Source organism: Trichoplax adhaerens, genomic scaffold (assembly GCF_000150275.1).
Source record: "Trichoplax adhaerens TRIADscaffold_38 genomic scaffold, whole genome shotgun sequence".
In the NCBI taxonomy this organism is placed as follows: Eukaryota; Metazoa; Placozoa; class Uniplacotomia; order Trichoplacea; family Trichoplacidae; genus Trichoplax; species Trichoplax adhaerens.
This window is the reverse complement of record NW_002060978.1, coordinates 323,245-340,158: the sequence shown is the minus strand read 5'-3', so window position 1 is coordinate 340,158 and position 16,914 is coordinate 323,245. Positions and strand designations below refer to the sequence as shown.

At 31.5% G+C, this 16,914-nt stretch overlaps 2 protein-coding genes across 2 annotated transcripts; both read right to left on the bottom strand.

The window, feature by feature from the left end:
- Window positions 1-247: 247 nt before the first annotated feature.
- Window positions 248-1,366, bottom strand: TRIADDRAFT_62237 (uncharacterized protein; the record flags this gene model as incomplete). Its single annotated transcript, XM_002118148.1, has 1 exon — window positions 248-1,366. The coding sequence occupies one exon, from the start codon at window positions 1,364-1,366 to the stop codon at window positions 248-250; it is 1,119 nt and encodes a 372-aa protein (XP_002118184.1).
- A 12,730-nt stretch (window positions 1,367-14,096) lies between these two features.
- Window positions 14,097-15,344, bottom strand: TRIADDRAFT_62236 (uncharacterized protein; the record flags this gene model as incomplete). The annotated part of the gene is made up of 1 exon (XM_002118147.1): window positions 14,097-15,344. The coding sequence occupies one exon, from the start codon at window positions 15,342-15,344 to the stop codon at window positions 14,097-14,099; it is 1,248 nt and encodes a 415-aa protein (XP_002118183.1).
- Window positions 15,345-16,914: the final 1,570 nt, after the last annotated feature.

The following is a 16,914-nucleotide window of genomic DNA, read 5'->3' as shown; positions in this document are numbered from 1 at the left end:
GGATTTCTGATTAGAAATCATCTTTCATAATTAGCGATTGGCTTCAGCACCACTAAAACTATATACCTTAAAATTTAGCAATTATTTTATCTGATTATTGTTTCTAAATACTATAAATAACCATTTGTCGACTTCTACTAGTTTCATTGTCTATCTCTAGTTTCATCATCTTCAGCGGATAAAATTACTTATTTATTATTCTAAAAATCAGACAAAATTTATTGATTTACTGTTTAGACTATTATCTCTAACGATTTGAAGTGGAGTTTGTTTGAGTTGAAGGACCAATAGCTGTGGCTTTATTGCATTGGCATCCATTCAAGATTGCTTTGCGGTAAGAACGAGAACTAAATGTGTAGCATAATGGATTTATAATTGGAGGTAAAATAAAAAGGAAGTGAGCAACTTCATGAAATGCTATCCATCCGTAAGCAGATTTTGTTAACAGATACTGCAAAATCTCATCGGCATTACAGTTGGTCCAAGAAACGTAGATTAAATATCCCATAAATGGTGTTACAGTGATCGTAAAAGCAAAAGTGATAACGACGAATAGTTTAGTGTGATTAAGATCTCGTGCTTGATTCTCCTTATTATTATTTAGTAAGTTCTTGGTGCCTGTCGCATGCTTACGAAGAAATAGAATGATGTTAAAGTAGCAAAATATCATGATAACGGCCGGTAAAACACAAAATAAACTTAAAACTATAGCCATTAGGACAATATTATACGTGCAATGCTTATAAGAGTGTGCAAACAGACAACGATTATTCACTCTAGGTGTTAGCTCGAAAGTTTCGATGAAAGGAAAGGCAAAACCAATAGAAACCACCCAAAAGCAGGCTATTAATAAGCGTATTTTACCCAGACTCACTTGCTTCGATCTTATAGAGACCATATTATTGACGACAAATGTTCGATAGCGATCTATTGCAATGATTGTTAAATTTAAAGTTGAAACAAAATTAGTCATAAAAAATATAATATAGCTAGACTTGCATATTCCATTGAGTTCTTGCCCAAATAAGCTAAGATTGACTTCTTGATTCATTCTAGTGCTACTGCTGAAATTAATTATATAGAAGGTTTTAGTACCAAGTAATATAACGGCTAGAGCTGAGCATAAATCCGCCACTGCCAGATTAATCATCAAGTGTCGAAGAATACGCGATCTTAAAATTTTCTTATTGACAAGAATATATACCACTAAGCCATTCAATAAAGTTCCAATAACGCCGATACATATATAGATACTAGAGATAACATCTTGACCAGCTACAATGGCTGTTAGATCAATTTGACTGGAGTTAAGGCTATCATTTCCATAATAAACACATTGAGCATTACAAGTAGGACTGTTCGCCATGGTCATCTAGGCAGTCATCAGGGTCGCACTATAAGCAAAAAGGTAACCATCAATGGCAATTAACAACTAGCATCATCATACTAATAACGATGCTTAGCGGCAATCATAGCAAATTAAATGGTACTTTTGTATTGCAAAAATCTTAGAAACACTCGTTTAAATTGCAATAAACGAAAAAAATTTAATTTCTGAAGTACCAATTGTAGACATACTGCGAAACAAAACATTGGCTCGAAATGATAGTTTATTAATGAGCTTGTCAACATTATACATGTAGCTTTACTCAATATTCTGCGCAGATCAAAACTAAATTCTTGTGTCCTTCCGTGCGAAGCAATTAAATATGATCGGTTTATTACTATGATATTTGTCTTTATTGGGTAATGATCACCATTCTGTGAAATAACATGAAGGAGTTTCATTGCGGAATCAGATAATAACTTTATGTCTGTCTTTATTACTTTTTCAATAATACTTGCGATGAAATCCGATCACGAATATTCCAAATTTGTAGAAAATTAAAGCTTTATTAGATCCAATACAAGGACTAGCTACACACAGCTATACTTTAGTCGAATATAGCTACAGAAAGACTTCTAGAATGAGCAATCAGATAATCTAATATATACTGCTTTTATTCTCTGTATGGCCTGCGCAGCTACAATCAGCATAGAAGCATTCTACCATATTTTACACCTATTCAGCATATTATTAGTCTCAGCATTTTACAGCGAATCATCATTGATCCAATATAGAAATGCTTACAGTATTTTCATTGGCATTATTCCTACCACTCAAAATAAAATGAACTAAGCATATCCTAATATATCATTTACAATTCTATTTCTACCTCTAACCTTATTAGTAGCTCAACACCTTACTGTATATAGTCATCTGCATACTAGCACAGGGTGTATCCTTCCAGTCTATAATTATAGACTACTAAATATATCATAAAATAAATATAGAAAAGACACTGCCATACATTTAACTAAACATGGCTAATAGTCTACAATCACAACACTAAGTTACTTTACAGTACTATTACATAATCAAGTGGATTTATGCTAAGTTTAACCTCGTTGGAAACGTTTAATATAAGTCTACCCAAGATGAAACGCCGCTGTGTAGAAATTCAACTTTCAATTAGAGCAGTAACCACTTTGCTAATTCGATACTCAAACCTGCTCGGTTCTACCCGCATAAAAGTCTCCTTCCTTATCCATCTACTAATTGCTTCATGAAGAGGATAATACTTTTAAACCATCAAAAACCACAGTCAATACATTACTCGCTCCTAGACTTTGCTCTACTACGACAATTCCAGATTCAAAACGTCATGCAAGTAGCCGTGATTGATAACAACGGACTAAGTTACTATATCAACATCAAATGGCATTGATATGTTAATAATAATTGATTGTTTTCGTAGACAATACATTAAGGCAATTAAAACACGTTATGCTTAACTCTACATTTCCGGCTGATGGAAAAAATCTAAATCCTTGATGAAGATACTGCAAACACTTCTAGCCGGTCATGGTATAAAAATTGCCTTAAAATGAATCTCGAAGTGTATAACGAGGGTAGGTACAGTTTTAATTAATAAGAACGATTTAGCAGCTGCTGTATACTCTATTAATGATACTAGTAAAATAGTCGTTTGCCATATTCAGTCTTCATAGTTCAAACTATTGCAATATTAAACTTCCAATTGAAGGATTTTAGAAGCATAACTATTTAAGACTATGCATCATTCATATTGAGAAATCCTTCCCAACTATAGCATCCAAAACTAAAATAGTTCTCAAAATAATGCCATTATCGCATTATAAAAGCTAAAGATTAAGTACTGCAGTTATGATGATAGCTATCATAATGCATTTTAAACAAAGAATAGAGTTTTATAAAACGGCTTTCCTTCATTTGATAATATCATTGCTTATAGTTTGATATCCTTTCCCTCTCATAGAATCGAAAACTAGCACGAGTATACGGTAATTCCCAAATTTCACATTACTACTACTTGATAACGCTAGGGGATATAATTGCAGCGGTTTTCAATATGACCATCATAACGGATATTATTGAAGAATTGATTAGAAAATAAAAATGACTATATGAGTATTTCACTTTAACATAACAACTCCATATCAATCATACTTATTACAAGATATGGTAGGAAATATCTTTGGACAAAGAAAATGTTAGTAACTGTATTAAATTTTTGGGCGTAGCAAGTTTTTAATATTGTAACAAATACGATTTAAAAAGTCTTCAGTATGAGCACTAGATTTTAGGCATAGATTTCGTAGTCGCTGTAAAAGATGTATAGATAGCCTTTATAGTTACTGATGGACCATTATGAAGAAATTGCATCCAGCATAGATTGTTACTACTAGTAGCTCGACTCAATATGGGATACACTTTGAAATTCTTTATTCTCTCATTCTTTCTTGGCTATTAATTACTCACCCATGCCGTTTGAGAAATAGGTTTTATTGCTCAATTGTTTATATTTGAAGAAGAAACGAAATCACTGCATATAATGTAATCTAAAGCGAAAAGTGTACAGTGAAGCATTTAAGGCTAAAGAAATCGATTTTTCTAATAGGAATGAACACTGAAGAGATAATAAAACAGTAAAGCGCTAGTTTCAACGGTCGTAATAGCCGGGTAAAAATAAAATTACAAAACAGGAACCAGATTAGATAGCTTTGGATATCAAAAAGGTTTTAAAGTTTAGCACAAGCATTCAAGTTATCATCTTTATCCTCCATTAGTCTAGTACACATAAATCCAATATCAAACAAGTAGCAAAAATTGTTTGATGATGCAAATGAACTTAAACAAGATTGATAAAAACTTTCTTTAACTTCAAATTTAAACTGGAACTTTGGGCTAGTGGGCAATAACTAGCCACTAGAGCAATATCTTTGCACTTATAACACTTAAATCGTTGATTTAAACTAGTTCTTTCAGTATAACTGAGAACACTCTTACTAAACAATCAGTTATGTTCGTATTTATATGACATATATTATACCGTCGCGGAACTCAATTCATGGAATAGATAAATCTGCCAAGTCTATATTTGCTAAGGTAAACAATCATCGATAGAGGGTGTAGGAACACTTGATGATTGCATCTTACTCAAACACTAAAGCTATCATTTAAAATTAAATCCAGTTTAGGCACTAATTAATCAACTTTTTTGCACACTTGATCGTCACTCGAATTTTGATTATCGTTATTTGAATAAAGAGTAAAGAATTCAAATACTACCATAAAATTCGTACTTTATCGAATAAAAATTTCAATAGCACGATTAAACAAAAATTTTTCCAGCACTATGTACAGAATTTCGAGTGATTAAGGTAACATATAATAAATCTTTACATAGAATGAAATTAGGCTATCAAAACTTACTGTACGTCCAAAATGTTTAATTTTGATGGAGTTTTAACATCTGCAAGTTTTCTGATGGAATGCTAAATCAGCCAATATGAAGCTGTCAATGCCAACTAGTTATTATATTAATCCAAATGATAATCGGTCTGTTATCAACAGTAAATCAATATACTTTCGACTAAGGAAAATAAACAATCATCTAACGATCGATGATCAATAAATCCTTTATAAATGAACAATTGCACACTTAATTAGTCTATATAATACTACCGTCGCGGAATGATTATGCTTATGTTGCTAAGCAAATTGACAATTACAGTCTACTATTAGTTGCAATGATATATGAAAAAGCTTCGATAGGCCTACATGAACTCGATGTTTACTAAATTGCATACTAGTGGATTAGGAACAATAGATGACTGTTAAAATGTTTCTGATCTTATAAGAATACGTAAGTTATCCTTAATTTCCATACAAACTGTTGCCGAACAGAATTAGCTGCCCAATTGGGATAATGTATCATGTTTTCAAAAAGTAAGTTGGAATGGGAGATGAATTGCAATATTTCTATAAATCTTTAGGCCGATCCAGTGGTGTTACTAGGAAGAAATTCAATTACTTGCTAAGGGTAGACGATAATTTATTGCAAGATATATTATTACCTTAAATTCAGATTTGCAGACATGAAACCGTAATATTTTTATGTATCTTTAGGTTGATCCGCAAATAGAAAGAAATTGAATTACTCGCTCTGGACTAACGATGATTTATGACAAGGCGGACTATCACCTAATAATTTTCCACTGTTAAAACTATAATAAGAAGTTTACTAAAGTTATAGCTAACACATAAGGTCTTATCTATAACTAAGGATCGTTTAGAAAAGGGCAGATAGGTATCGTAAATCGTCTTATCTATCATGCAAACTAAATTTTCATTGTAACGGGATAACCCAAAAGATCAAGATCAGAGTAAAACATGGAATAGATAGATATTTGAGATAGTGAAACGTTTGTAATCAAATATATTTTGGGCGAAGATGATTAAAAGGCTAGCTTCATCTGAGTCTTATACTCAAGTAAATCACTATATCTGTCAATAAATTCTAAGCTCGAATTCTGTATTTCTACACGAAGGTAACTACAGCTGCTAATATGATAATAATGCATTACCGTACAATTTTATAATTAAGGTGAAACTACGTGAAGTAGATTTGAAATGTAACGGACGATAAGAGTAATGACGATTCAAAATTTAAAGATCATAATTACTTTAGTCCATTAGTCCATTAGTATATTTGTATATTTGTGTATTAATGTTGCTAGACTCCACTATTTTATAATTTAGAGAAATGGCATAAAATCAATTTTAATTAAGTAGGATGAAAAATAGAGGTATGATACGTAATTTAAAAGCTTATTAGTAAAGTTCATAACTTTTGCATCCGAAGTTCTAGACGTAAATAACAAGTTAGAGATACGTCGTTCTTTTCGCATTTTCTCAAAGAGTTGACAATTAACAAATTAAAATGGCTTTATGAATATATTCTACAAATTTTAGATTCTTGTAATTATCTCAACCTAATACTTGCAATGAAGAAGAAATGTATTAAAATGTGACAGTTTTTAATTACCAAAATATCAAAGCAAAAATCGCAAAGGATTTCAAGGAAAGAATGCAATACGAGTTTTATTGTATAGATTAATTAGAAAAATAAAATAAATACTAGGTCGTATGCTATAGAACAGCACAACCTTCACATTTTGGTTTCTTATCAGAAAATACGTATCATCGATTTAAAGTCCGATAATAATACAGGCTACAAGAAGTTTTACCTCTGCTTGACTTCCAGGGGCTCCGGTCGAGCCTTAACCATATCAAATTACTAACTATAAGATGCAGTTGCATATTTGTATCCATTACTGCTGTTCAAAAGTTATCATCTTACTGATAGAGGTATTATGCTTAATCGCAAGGATTTATAATAAAAGTGCTGTATTTTCTACTTTAATACATAAAATTTTCGTAAGATCAACTTCCATACCTGTAATTAACAAGCACAGAAATAATTGGGGACAAAACGATTTAGCATTTAGAAGTATAATTTAATATAAACGCGTTAATTAAGTAAAATTAACATTTACTTTACCCTATATACTAATTTTTGCTATTCTTCTTTAATTTCATCCATGCTTATAGTAAAGATAGTTTATGAGAATTTAAGTGTAAAACTAAAATGAGGTACTCAGTGTTCTTGATTCACGTCTAAATGATGGTAATGATAAATTAATGGCCATACGTGTCTTTTTTAATTTATCCTTGCATGAGAAATTTATTGCTCTTCGAAATTGAGTACTACTAAATGAATAGCAAAGAGGATTAATGATCGGCGGCAGAATAAATAGATAGTGCGCTATTTCGTGAGCTGTAATCCAAAAGTAAGATTTGGAATTGATCCAATAGACTATTACTTCGTCTGCGTTACAGTAATTTATCGAAACAAAAATTAAATAAGCCATAAAAGGTGTCATACTAAGGATAAAGAAAATGGCAATCAAAATTGATATTAAGCCGGCTTGTTTATCAGCGGTAAAATTTTGGCCATTTCTACGTCTATTTACTTCAGTATCGGGCCGGCGATGGCTAAATAGATATCGAGCAATCTTGAAATAACAAAATACCATAACAAAGGAAGGTGCTACACAAAGTACACTTGTAGTAGATATAGTAAGTATAATATTATAGATACAGCTAACCATGGAAGTATCAATAGAGAAAAAACATCGATTGTTCACTCTATCTGTAATTTCAAAGCTTATAAAGTATGGTATGGATCCTGCAATTGCAGTGGCCCAAATGCCTGCCAACAACACATATAGTTTCCATGGTTTTAAATCATTTTGGTAAAGCCCTCGAAATTTGCGAACTATAATTACAAGATAACGTTCTACTGCCATAACGGTTATCGTTAAACCAGACAAGAAATTCGTGATGAAAAAAATAACATAACTTGCTCTGCACATATTTGTTAAACTAGCCAGTATTTTTTCATCCAAGCTGTCAGATAGGCTTTTAAGGTTTGATATAGCGTCTATAATTATTAATGTTTTAGCACCAACTAATATAACGCCAATCGATGATAAAAAATCAGCTAGGGCAAGATTCCTTAGCAACATTCGAAATACATTGGATTTTGTCAGTTGGAATTTCAACAAAGTAAAGAGGACAATAATATTTAACAGACATCCAAGTATGCCAATGCCAATATAGGTGTATGCAATAACATCTTGGCCTTTGACAATTTGATTTTTGTTAAAATTTTTCGAATTTAAATAGGGACCATAAAATGAGCAATTCCTGTTACACACATCCGCCATGGTTCAATTTGAAATTGCTAAATTAAGAATCTAGACTAAGATAGTAAAAATGAAAAGGAACTTTTAATGCTATTGTACTAGCAATGTACCCAAGATATTAAAACGAATTTCGTATATGTCCTCATCTATAAAGTTCATATATCACATATTCTTTCAAGTCAATGATAATTATGAATCAATTCATCAATTCTAATATTACTTTACGAGATTAAGGAAAATATCAAGAATTGTATTACTTAAAAATCATACGCCCTACTTTGCTGTACTACGATAAGCCATGCAGTAGACATGCATTGTCAATCATTCCATCCTTTACTAATTTAAAAATTTCATCCAATTTTACTAAAGTGTAAACTGCAGCAGGTACGCATAGACACTGGAAAGTAAATACACTTTGTAAATCGAGCTTCAGAAAATAAGATTATGTACATAATTTGTTTGTAAAATTATAATATGAATGCAAAATTAGCGCAACTGATAGGTAAATGGTGGCTGTAAGATTTTGTTAATCCTTTCCTGAGGTTAAACAGATTAGGTTACATTCGTATCATGAAATGATAATCTATTTAACATGCAATTGATACTATCTACAGTACCGCCTTTCTTTATCGTGGTATTTATTAGTCATAATAGGTTATACTGTATTCTAGTAAGCACGAAATAATTAGCGTAATAAAAAGATTCCATCACATGATTTAATATTTGTCGCTGCTCAGAATAACAGAACCTCCATCATGAATGGATGATGTCATAACTTTGATCATCAACGGTCTGTGTAACAATATGTAGCGGGTTACTGTTATTAAGGCATAAATTACTTAAGTAAATCCCTCGTTAGAAGATGAAATGCATCGTAATAGTAATGGTGCAAATAAAATAGTATACAGCTTAATATGCGAGCTTATAATTGGATTAAGTGGAGATAGAGTGAATGAATCGAGATTAAGCACAAAATAGGAAGAGGACTACATTCTTGTAATTCTAGAACAGGAAGTCGATTATCGGTGTGCTAGCAAGCAGAAAGTTAAAAGACACTTGTTTTAGTTTGAAAATTCAAATTTTGTAGAGTTTCCCTTAAATTTCGGATTACTATCACGCTTAACATTGTAAGACAACAGCTTTTTAGCATCCTCTATCAAGAATTCGATATCGAAAATCTCTCAGAGTGAGATAACGAGTACATAGAATCTTTTCAATTTAACGATCCTAACGATCCGCAGATCATCAACATTACTCAGCACGGCATATTGTATTTGTGATCATGGCGTATTTTAATGCTTTCACTACTTTGGCATATCAAAGTGAGATATACGGCCGTGGTTGAGGCCTTCGAATGCTTAGAGCAAGAATCAAAAGAAACTAAAACAATCAATCTACTCAATTAGTAGAAAGTATGCACATTATCAAATGATAACGGCACTAGCCAATTGCTCTAATTCAGAATTTTTGGTGTATGCGATCGTTTCTTTAAGTCTTTGATATTTTAAATTCTGACGAATCTCCAATAACAGCAGCAAAAATTAAAATTAAGATTGTAAAGATTACGCGGTGATTGCAATTAGACTCATCCAGGCATCAAGAAAGCGTAAATAACGTTGTTACCAGACGGATATCAAAACCACACGTTCTGCTTCATATTTTACCCATGTTTTCTCAAATCATGTAATTATTTAATCATCGATTAAGCATCGGCCAATAATCGTTTAAAAGTCATTTTTATTCACTATATTATCAGACTTTTTATTCATGTGATAAAGGTGGTAAACTTCTCTTAGTAATACGAATTCTAATACATGCAGTAATGTTAAAAGCAACTAAAATAAGTCGGACTTTAGAAAACGACACACAGTATATGTAGAACCGAATTAGATCATTCCAACGGATGATGAAGAGAAATATAATAAAACTTATGAAAATTTGATTGTTTGGATTTAAAAGCATCGCTAGTTGAAAGCCTTTTATAACTTGTCGTTCATACTTTCAAACTGACTAAAGATAAAGTCAAATGATACGTTAAGTGATTAATTTACTTCCAATTACCAATTAAAACCGAGTAATTTATCGAAGTATAGGTAAATTATCCAGCTAGAGTAAATGTTAGGAAAGATCTAGTGGTTTATTACGACCGTAACCAAGAATCCTTACATTATTATATAAAGTGATCCAATTTTCCTAAACTTATGATAATACGAAATTTTACAATCACCTTTTTATGTATAACTTCTAAACATAATTCTTGAATTAGTTTATTCAAGACGGACAAATTTGAGCAAATTTAATTTCAGCTAACATCAGTCATGATATTAACGGAAATCACTACCTAAACTGGTAAAGTAAAAGCATTGAGGAAGCCTCAATTATTTGCAAACAAAAAAGGCTTTTAGTTGTAGCCCCGCTATTTCCTAGCTGGTATAGTCTAGTAAAGAAGCAATAACAACTTAATTTCAACAAAATTTGCTTGATAATATATAATTAAATAGCATCCAGAGAAGGAAATGATGTCTTTCAGGGGAATAAAGGCCTATTTGTAATCTTGAAATCTATTAATAATGCTGCCTATGTCTTTGCCTATTTTTTAGGATATTATTTAACTTAGACTATAACCATGATCGTTATCCCAACCGTATAATGATTGCGACAAAATTATATCCATTTATTACCAATTTAACACTCAAATTAAGCTCACCTTTTTCCCAAGATGGAGTTTTGTTGTAATTCTTTGAATTTAATTTTTGTCTCTAATAGACATTAACCTTGGTAGGCTTGCTGATAACTGACTAATGTAATGACTACGTTGAAGTAATGGTTCTTTTAAGCTCAATAGATAAATGGTTTGATTTCTCTAAAATTGAACAATAAGGCTAGATTATTGTTTTGTTTTAATAAGGTACAACTAATAAACTCATCAAGCGTATTTATTATTAAGAAATTTGTCATAACCTTCAAAAATAGGCCTCACAATAAGAATAATTGATTATCTTGGAATGAATTGATCATATTAGCGTAACTAGAATACGATACATAAGAGAATGGCTAGACCGTGAATAGTTTAGGATCAATGCATATTTTACAGACCTATTCACTCTGCTGGAGCGTATTTAACTTCTGCTTTATACCTAATTGCCCATTCAATTCTCTATTCAGTGATTACGGAAAATAAATTGAAATAGAATTAGGCTAAATATAACAACCAATGGTCATCAGTAGTTTTTTAAAGGGTACACTGGATCGAGAGTTCTTCATGTTATAGTTTATTAAGATTACAGTTACGATTGATTTTATTGTAATAAATCTTACTTCCGGTTTCAAATCCAATTAATCTGATTTACTCTAGGTCCTTAAGAATTATCTTTACTACAAGTTGCTTTAGATTTTTACGATCAACGTGAAATTGTTCAATCCATCAATAGAAACAACGTCATGACGATAAAATGGAAATTCCCAAGACTATTTCATTTTTTCGATTCCGTTGGATTTAGATTACATCAGAAAGATTAAAACTATCCACTTTGCAAGAGCAAATCAAACTTAGCTATAAGTTCTGTTCTTTTTATGACTGTCCCCTAAGAAGATATTTCACTTTCAAGAGTAAAATGATGTAAGAAACATTCTTGTCATGGACGAGTTTTTGATGTCTAAGGTTTGCAACCTATTGACCTCAAATTTAGTCTATTCAGCTATCATCTATCGTTACCTTAATAAGCATTAAAACTATTCTCCCTCGCACTATTTTTTACTTATGTTAAGTAGAGTTAAGAACAGTACGGGAAAGGTTAAGTAGGATTTTACTTAAATTGATGGAAACGGGGATTTGATAACATGTTAGTCAATAATCCTTTTTAGGAATGTATAAAAGACCAACTCCTTTGGATGGGAGGTAGGTCGATAGCCTTGAGCTGCCAATGTGCGTAGTTGCCTTATCTTAAATTCTACTATTTCAATATGCAGCTAGAGGATTTTAATTAATAAACATTTTTAAACGCTACGTTAAGGGCTTACTGAGTTATGTAACTGGATACTGTAGGGTTGAAATTAGTACTTATTACAACACTATTTCTGTAATTGTTTTAAATCAATGTAGTCCTGTAATTTTACCAAGTTTTTTTTTTCAATCTTTCTATTGACTTCCATTTACCTTATTATCGTGGATTACTCATTAGCTCGAGGTCTTTGGAAAGAATTTTTTAAAGTCAAATTGAGTTGAAATATAATCGTAGCAGGTCTTTGCTTTATCACGCCAAAGTTTATAAACGTTTAATTTCTAGCTGTTTAAACCAATAAATAGAATCATTCTTGGCAGGAATAATTATCAAACCTTATTCCATACCTGCTGTAAGGGTGTTCATAAATCCAAATAATATAAATTAAAAAATTGATATACATTTGAAAGGGTATTGACCTTAGAATTATTGTACAAGTTAGTTAGCAATGGCTCTGCAACATGCTTTTTTGTAAATAATTGATAAACACAAACACTTCGAAGTACAATACCTCGTATTTATTCAAACGTAGATTTGGTTCAAGTAATTATAGCGAATTAATAACAATCGATAATTTAAATTGGTGAGATATACGCAATTAAAATTTTATCTTTCATAACATAATTGAATGATTAAAATAATTCGAATCATAACGAATCATACGTACGTATAACTTAAACCGGAAATGTAAATTTAACTATTTTATTGTACGGGATAAATATTTCAAGCAAGATCTTCAGCTTGTACCAATGAATCAAATATTAATGTTAGTGAATTACTCGGACATCAAATATATTTATGTCAGATTATATACCGGTATCCCTATTATAAATCATCACGATAGTCCGTAATTATTGAAAACTCTGCTAATTTTACATTTAATGTAGATTTAAATCAAACCCAGTTAAGCATTAAATTAATAACCACATATCATTTAAATGAAAACACAATTTAGGATATTTGCCACTGTCATAAACCAGCTTCGTGACAAAGATAACGTAAAACAAATCTCTAAATTACTATAGTCTTTGGGATTCAGTATCCCTTAACTATCTCACAAGAATTTAGACGCCTTTGATTCTACGTTAAACTTAACTAGACAATTGAGAACTAATTTATTCAACTATCTGATGGGCTTATATACCCTTCTACAGCAGCTAACAATCGTGAGTCATCTTATACAAATACTTAGGTGAGAACATCTACTAACTAATTTTCCACAGTCGGAGTACAATATGGACGTCCATTCACAGAATTACTTCAGTGCACATTACAGCACAGTATTTAATTAACTCTAACACATTTATAATTAGAGTAATTCCTATTGTAAGTAACTAGTTGTAATATATTATCACTATATTATATTGACCAAATTTAGATAGCTACTTCTTCACGGTAGTTCGTACCGTGACAACCACATGGTCAAATACAAAATTGCCCTTACTGTTAAAGCGACAAATCAATACACGTGTTCCAGCTGTGAATAGAGTAAGTTCTTATTTCAATTCAAAGTAGAATAGCGATAGCTCCAGTCAAGCGACATATATTTTTAGAATATTTTAAAAGTTTTGAAAGAGAAATTAAAACTGTCTTTTAGGTAAATGCTTAGATGAAATATTTGAACTATACTGTTGACCAAAATTCAAATCCGTCAATTCGTAATCTTTAGTATACGCTATGTCAATTTGCGCTATAGATAAATTGATCAGCCAAGTTCTCTAGATTTGGTATAATGAAATTCCTGAAACTAAATACACCAAACCAAAGGAAATTCTAAATCATATGAAAGCATTTATACAGTATTAGCTCAACTGAATTATAAAGGTGCGCGCCAAAAATAAAGACTTTAAGGAGAACCCAAAAGTGTCAAGGAAGCCGAATATGCACAACCTAAATTTATCCAGCTATTTAAATTTCTTCCAAATGCTTTAACGAGACTTACAGTAGAAATAATTGACAAGATTATAATTCGGTCTGTGACCGACGTGATCCAAGATGACTTCGTACAGAGCTCAATAAACTGATTTTGGTGGAAGATTGCGAATTTTCTAATGTCATTTTCTTGCATAAAGACATTAGAGCAAGTCGAAAGCTACGGTTACAAAAAGAATAGCATATAGGATTAAGCAAAGGTGGTAAAACGAAAAACATATGAGCAGCCTCGATGCCAATCCATAGATTTGATTTCATGACATTCAATACGTGCAATATTTCATCGCCATTGCAATGACTAATGGAGATAAATAGCAAATAAGCAATAAATGGAGTCATGGTTAATAAAAATAAGAATGCGACAATGATGGATAAGAATGCAGCCTGTTTTTCACGCAATTTTTGAGCAGCAGGCGAATTTGGAGCAGAACGCTTAATTATTGCAGAGTCCTGATGAGAAAATGATGCCCGACGTTCTTTCCCATACTTAAGCAGAAACCTAGCGAGGTGAATATAACAGTAGAGCATGATAACAGCTGGTATTAAGCCAAATATACAGGTGGTTAGTATAGTTACAATTAAATTGTAATGGCAATATCCACAGGGATGATGATGTGCAAAGAAACATCGATTATACACTCTAGGTGTAACCTCGACCATCCAAGCAAAAGGAATGGAACCGACGGTGGATACTATCCAAATAGAAGCTAGCAGACCACGGATCTTCCAAGTTTCTGATCTTTCATCACTAACTTTACACATTTGATTAACAATTAATGCACGATAACGCTCAATTCCCATGCAGGTCAGTGTTAATGTCGATACAAAATTTGTTATGAAGAAAAAGATATAACTGACTTGACAAACAGCATTAGTGCCCTTCGATAATTCCAAAGAATAATTGAACAAGGCGCTAAGGTATGGTACATTGATTAAGTTAATGTTTTTGGTACTCAATATTATGGCAATTGTTTTAATTCCAAGCAGAGAAACTGCAGCCGCAGAAAATAAATCAGCAATTGCTAGATTCATCATTAAAGAACGGAAAATCTTCGATTTAGATACCTGCTTCTTTTTCAAAGTCACAAGAACTAAAGCATTGAAAATAATTCCGATTATCCCAATGCCAATATAAATACCAGAAACTAAATCTTGTCCTTCGACGGTTTTATTTAAACTGATAATAGGGTTTTTCTCTATGATGTCAAAATAGATGCACTCATTAGGGCAATTTCTATCGCTACATTTTAGATTACCACCATTTCGCTGAGACGCCATATTTGAATCTAAACAGTGAAGAAAAAATATATGAATACTTATGAACATAAAAACAGAATAGCCTAGCATTATTGATATTAAATAATGCAGTCAGTTGAAAAGATTTTTTAAGTTAAAATCGAACTAGCTTTTGTAATAAATAACCAAATTTACATTATACAAAATTAGCTTTGTAAAAATCAAATGATATTAGAGTGATTTAAGAGTTATTTAAATGAGCTACATCTACATCAAATTCTTGCTCACAAAACCATGACAGGAAATTGCAAAATTGGCCTTAGTAATTACGATTTTACATCTTACAGTATCAACTACCGATAAAAAGTAATAAATACTATAGCATTTAATGTAACCAGCGAGTAAGAATTTAAAGGTTATATCTCCAGCTAAGAGGAAAGTATCGATTAAGAAGGCCCTATAACCCTACAGTTTTTGACTCACTTTATTATTTAATTAATGCGTATTAAGGATTGCTAAGAAGCAGACTCAGAAAATCGTTGATAGAGAAATTAAGAATAAGATTAAAACTAAATAGTTACTTCAAATCTCGACGAATATTAATGTATCATCATATTGATTGTAACTATTAGAATTATACAACTTTGCATACTAATGAATCGTATGGCCCTTGATTGATCTTTCAGCAGAACACCTTTCTTCGGATCGAGTCAAGTAAGTGTGAGTGCTTTCCGTAATAAATTTAAAAATATTGACTGCAATAAGATGACAAATCGATTGTTTGTGAATATACCATAAAATTGTGTGACAGATTAAGCCGTAGTTACAGTTTTACCCTAAATCTGTAAAGGAGATTTTCCCTCCAGTAGACCTACAAAATAGCTGCCTGTTTCATCTCAATATAAAGTCAATAATGCGGTATTTAAGCGTCTTAGCTAATTTCATCTTCCCATGAAAGAGGTGTAGACCTCTTCTGTAATTGATGTGCTGTGATATAAGACTATCTCGCATTATAATTATCAAAGTCTAAATTTAATGCATAATATTTAGTGGCATGAAATTGATGCTGTTGCAACTTTATGGAAACCATGTCCATAGAAGACAATCATGTCCCATCTCTATTCTGAAATTCAGATAATTATCTATATACTTATTGCTTTTTGTGACTTAATTAAGTGATCTTTTATCCATAAATTATAAGTATTCGAAATTCTAATAAAAGGAGGTGAACTTGATTTTAATACTTTATATTTATGTTAAAGTAAAAGACTCAGCAGGTGAATTGGATAACACCAATTTAAAAATGAAATCTAATCTAAAACAATACATACTGATTGATACGATCGTAAGCTGATATTTCAGTAGGACCGTCATGCCTTCTTCTTTACTTAATTAATATTAATAGATTCAATACTTGCATAAATTTAATAGAATTTCTAACGTAAAACAGAATTTTATATCCCGGCAACAAAATAGAAAGCAATGAGCTGATTTAGCAAGCAAACATGAAGTATCCTAAGGCTTATCTATGTTAGAGTTTAAATTGGAGGTAGTTTAAGTTGGATATCATTTTAACATAAATTGCTTTCATAATTACTAGCCATGATAACAA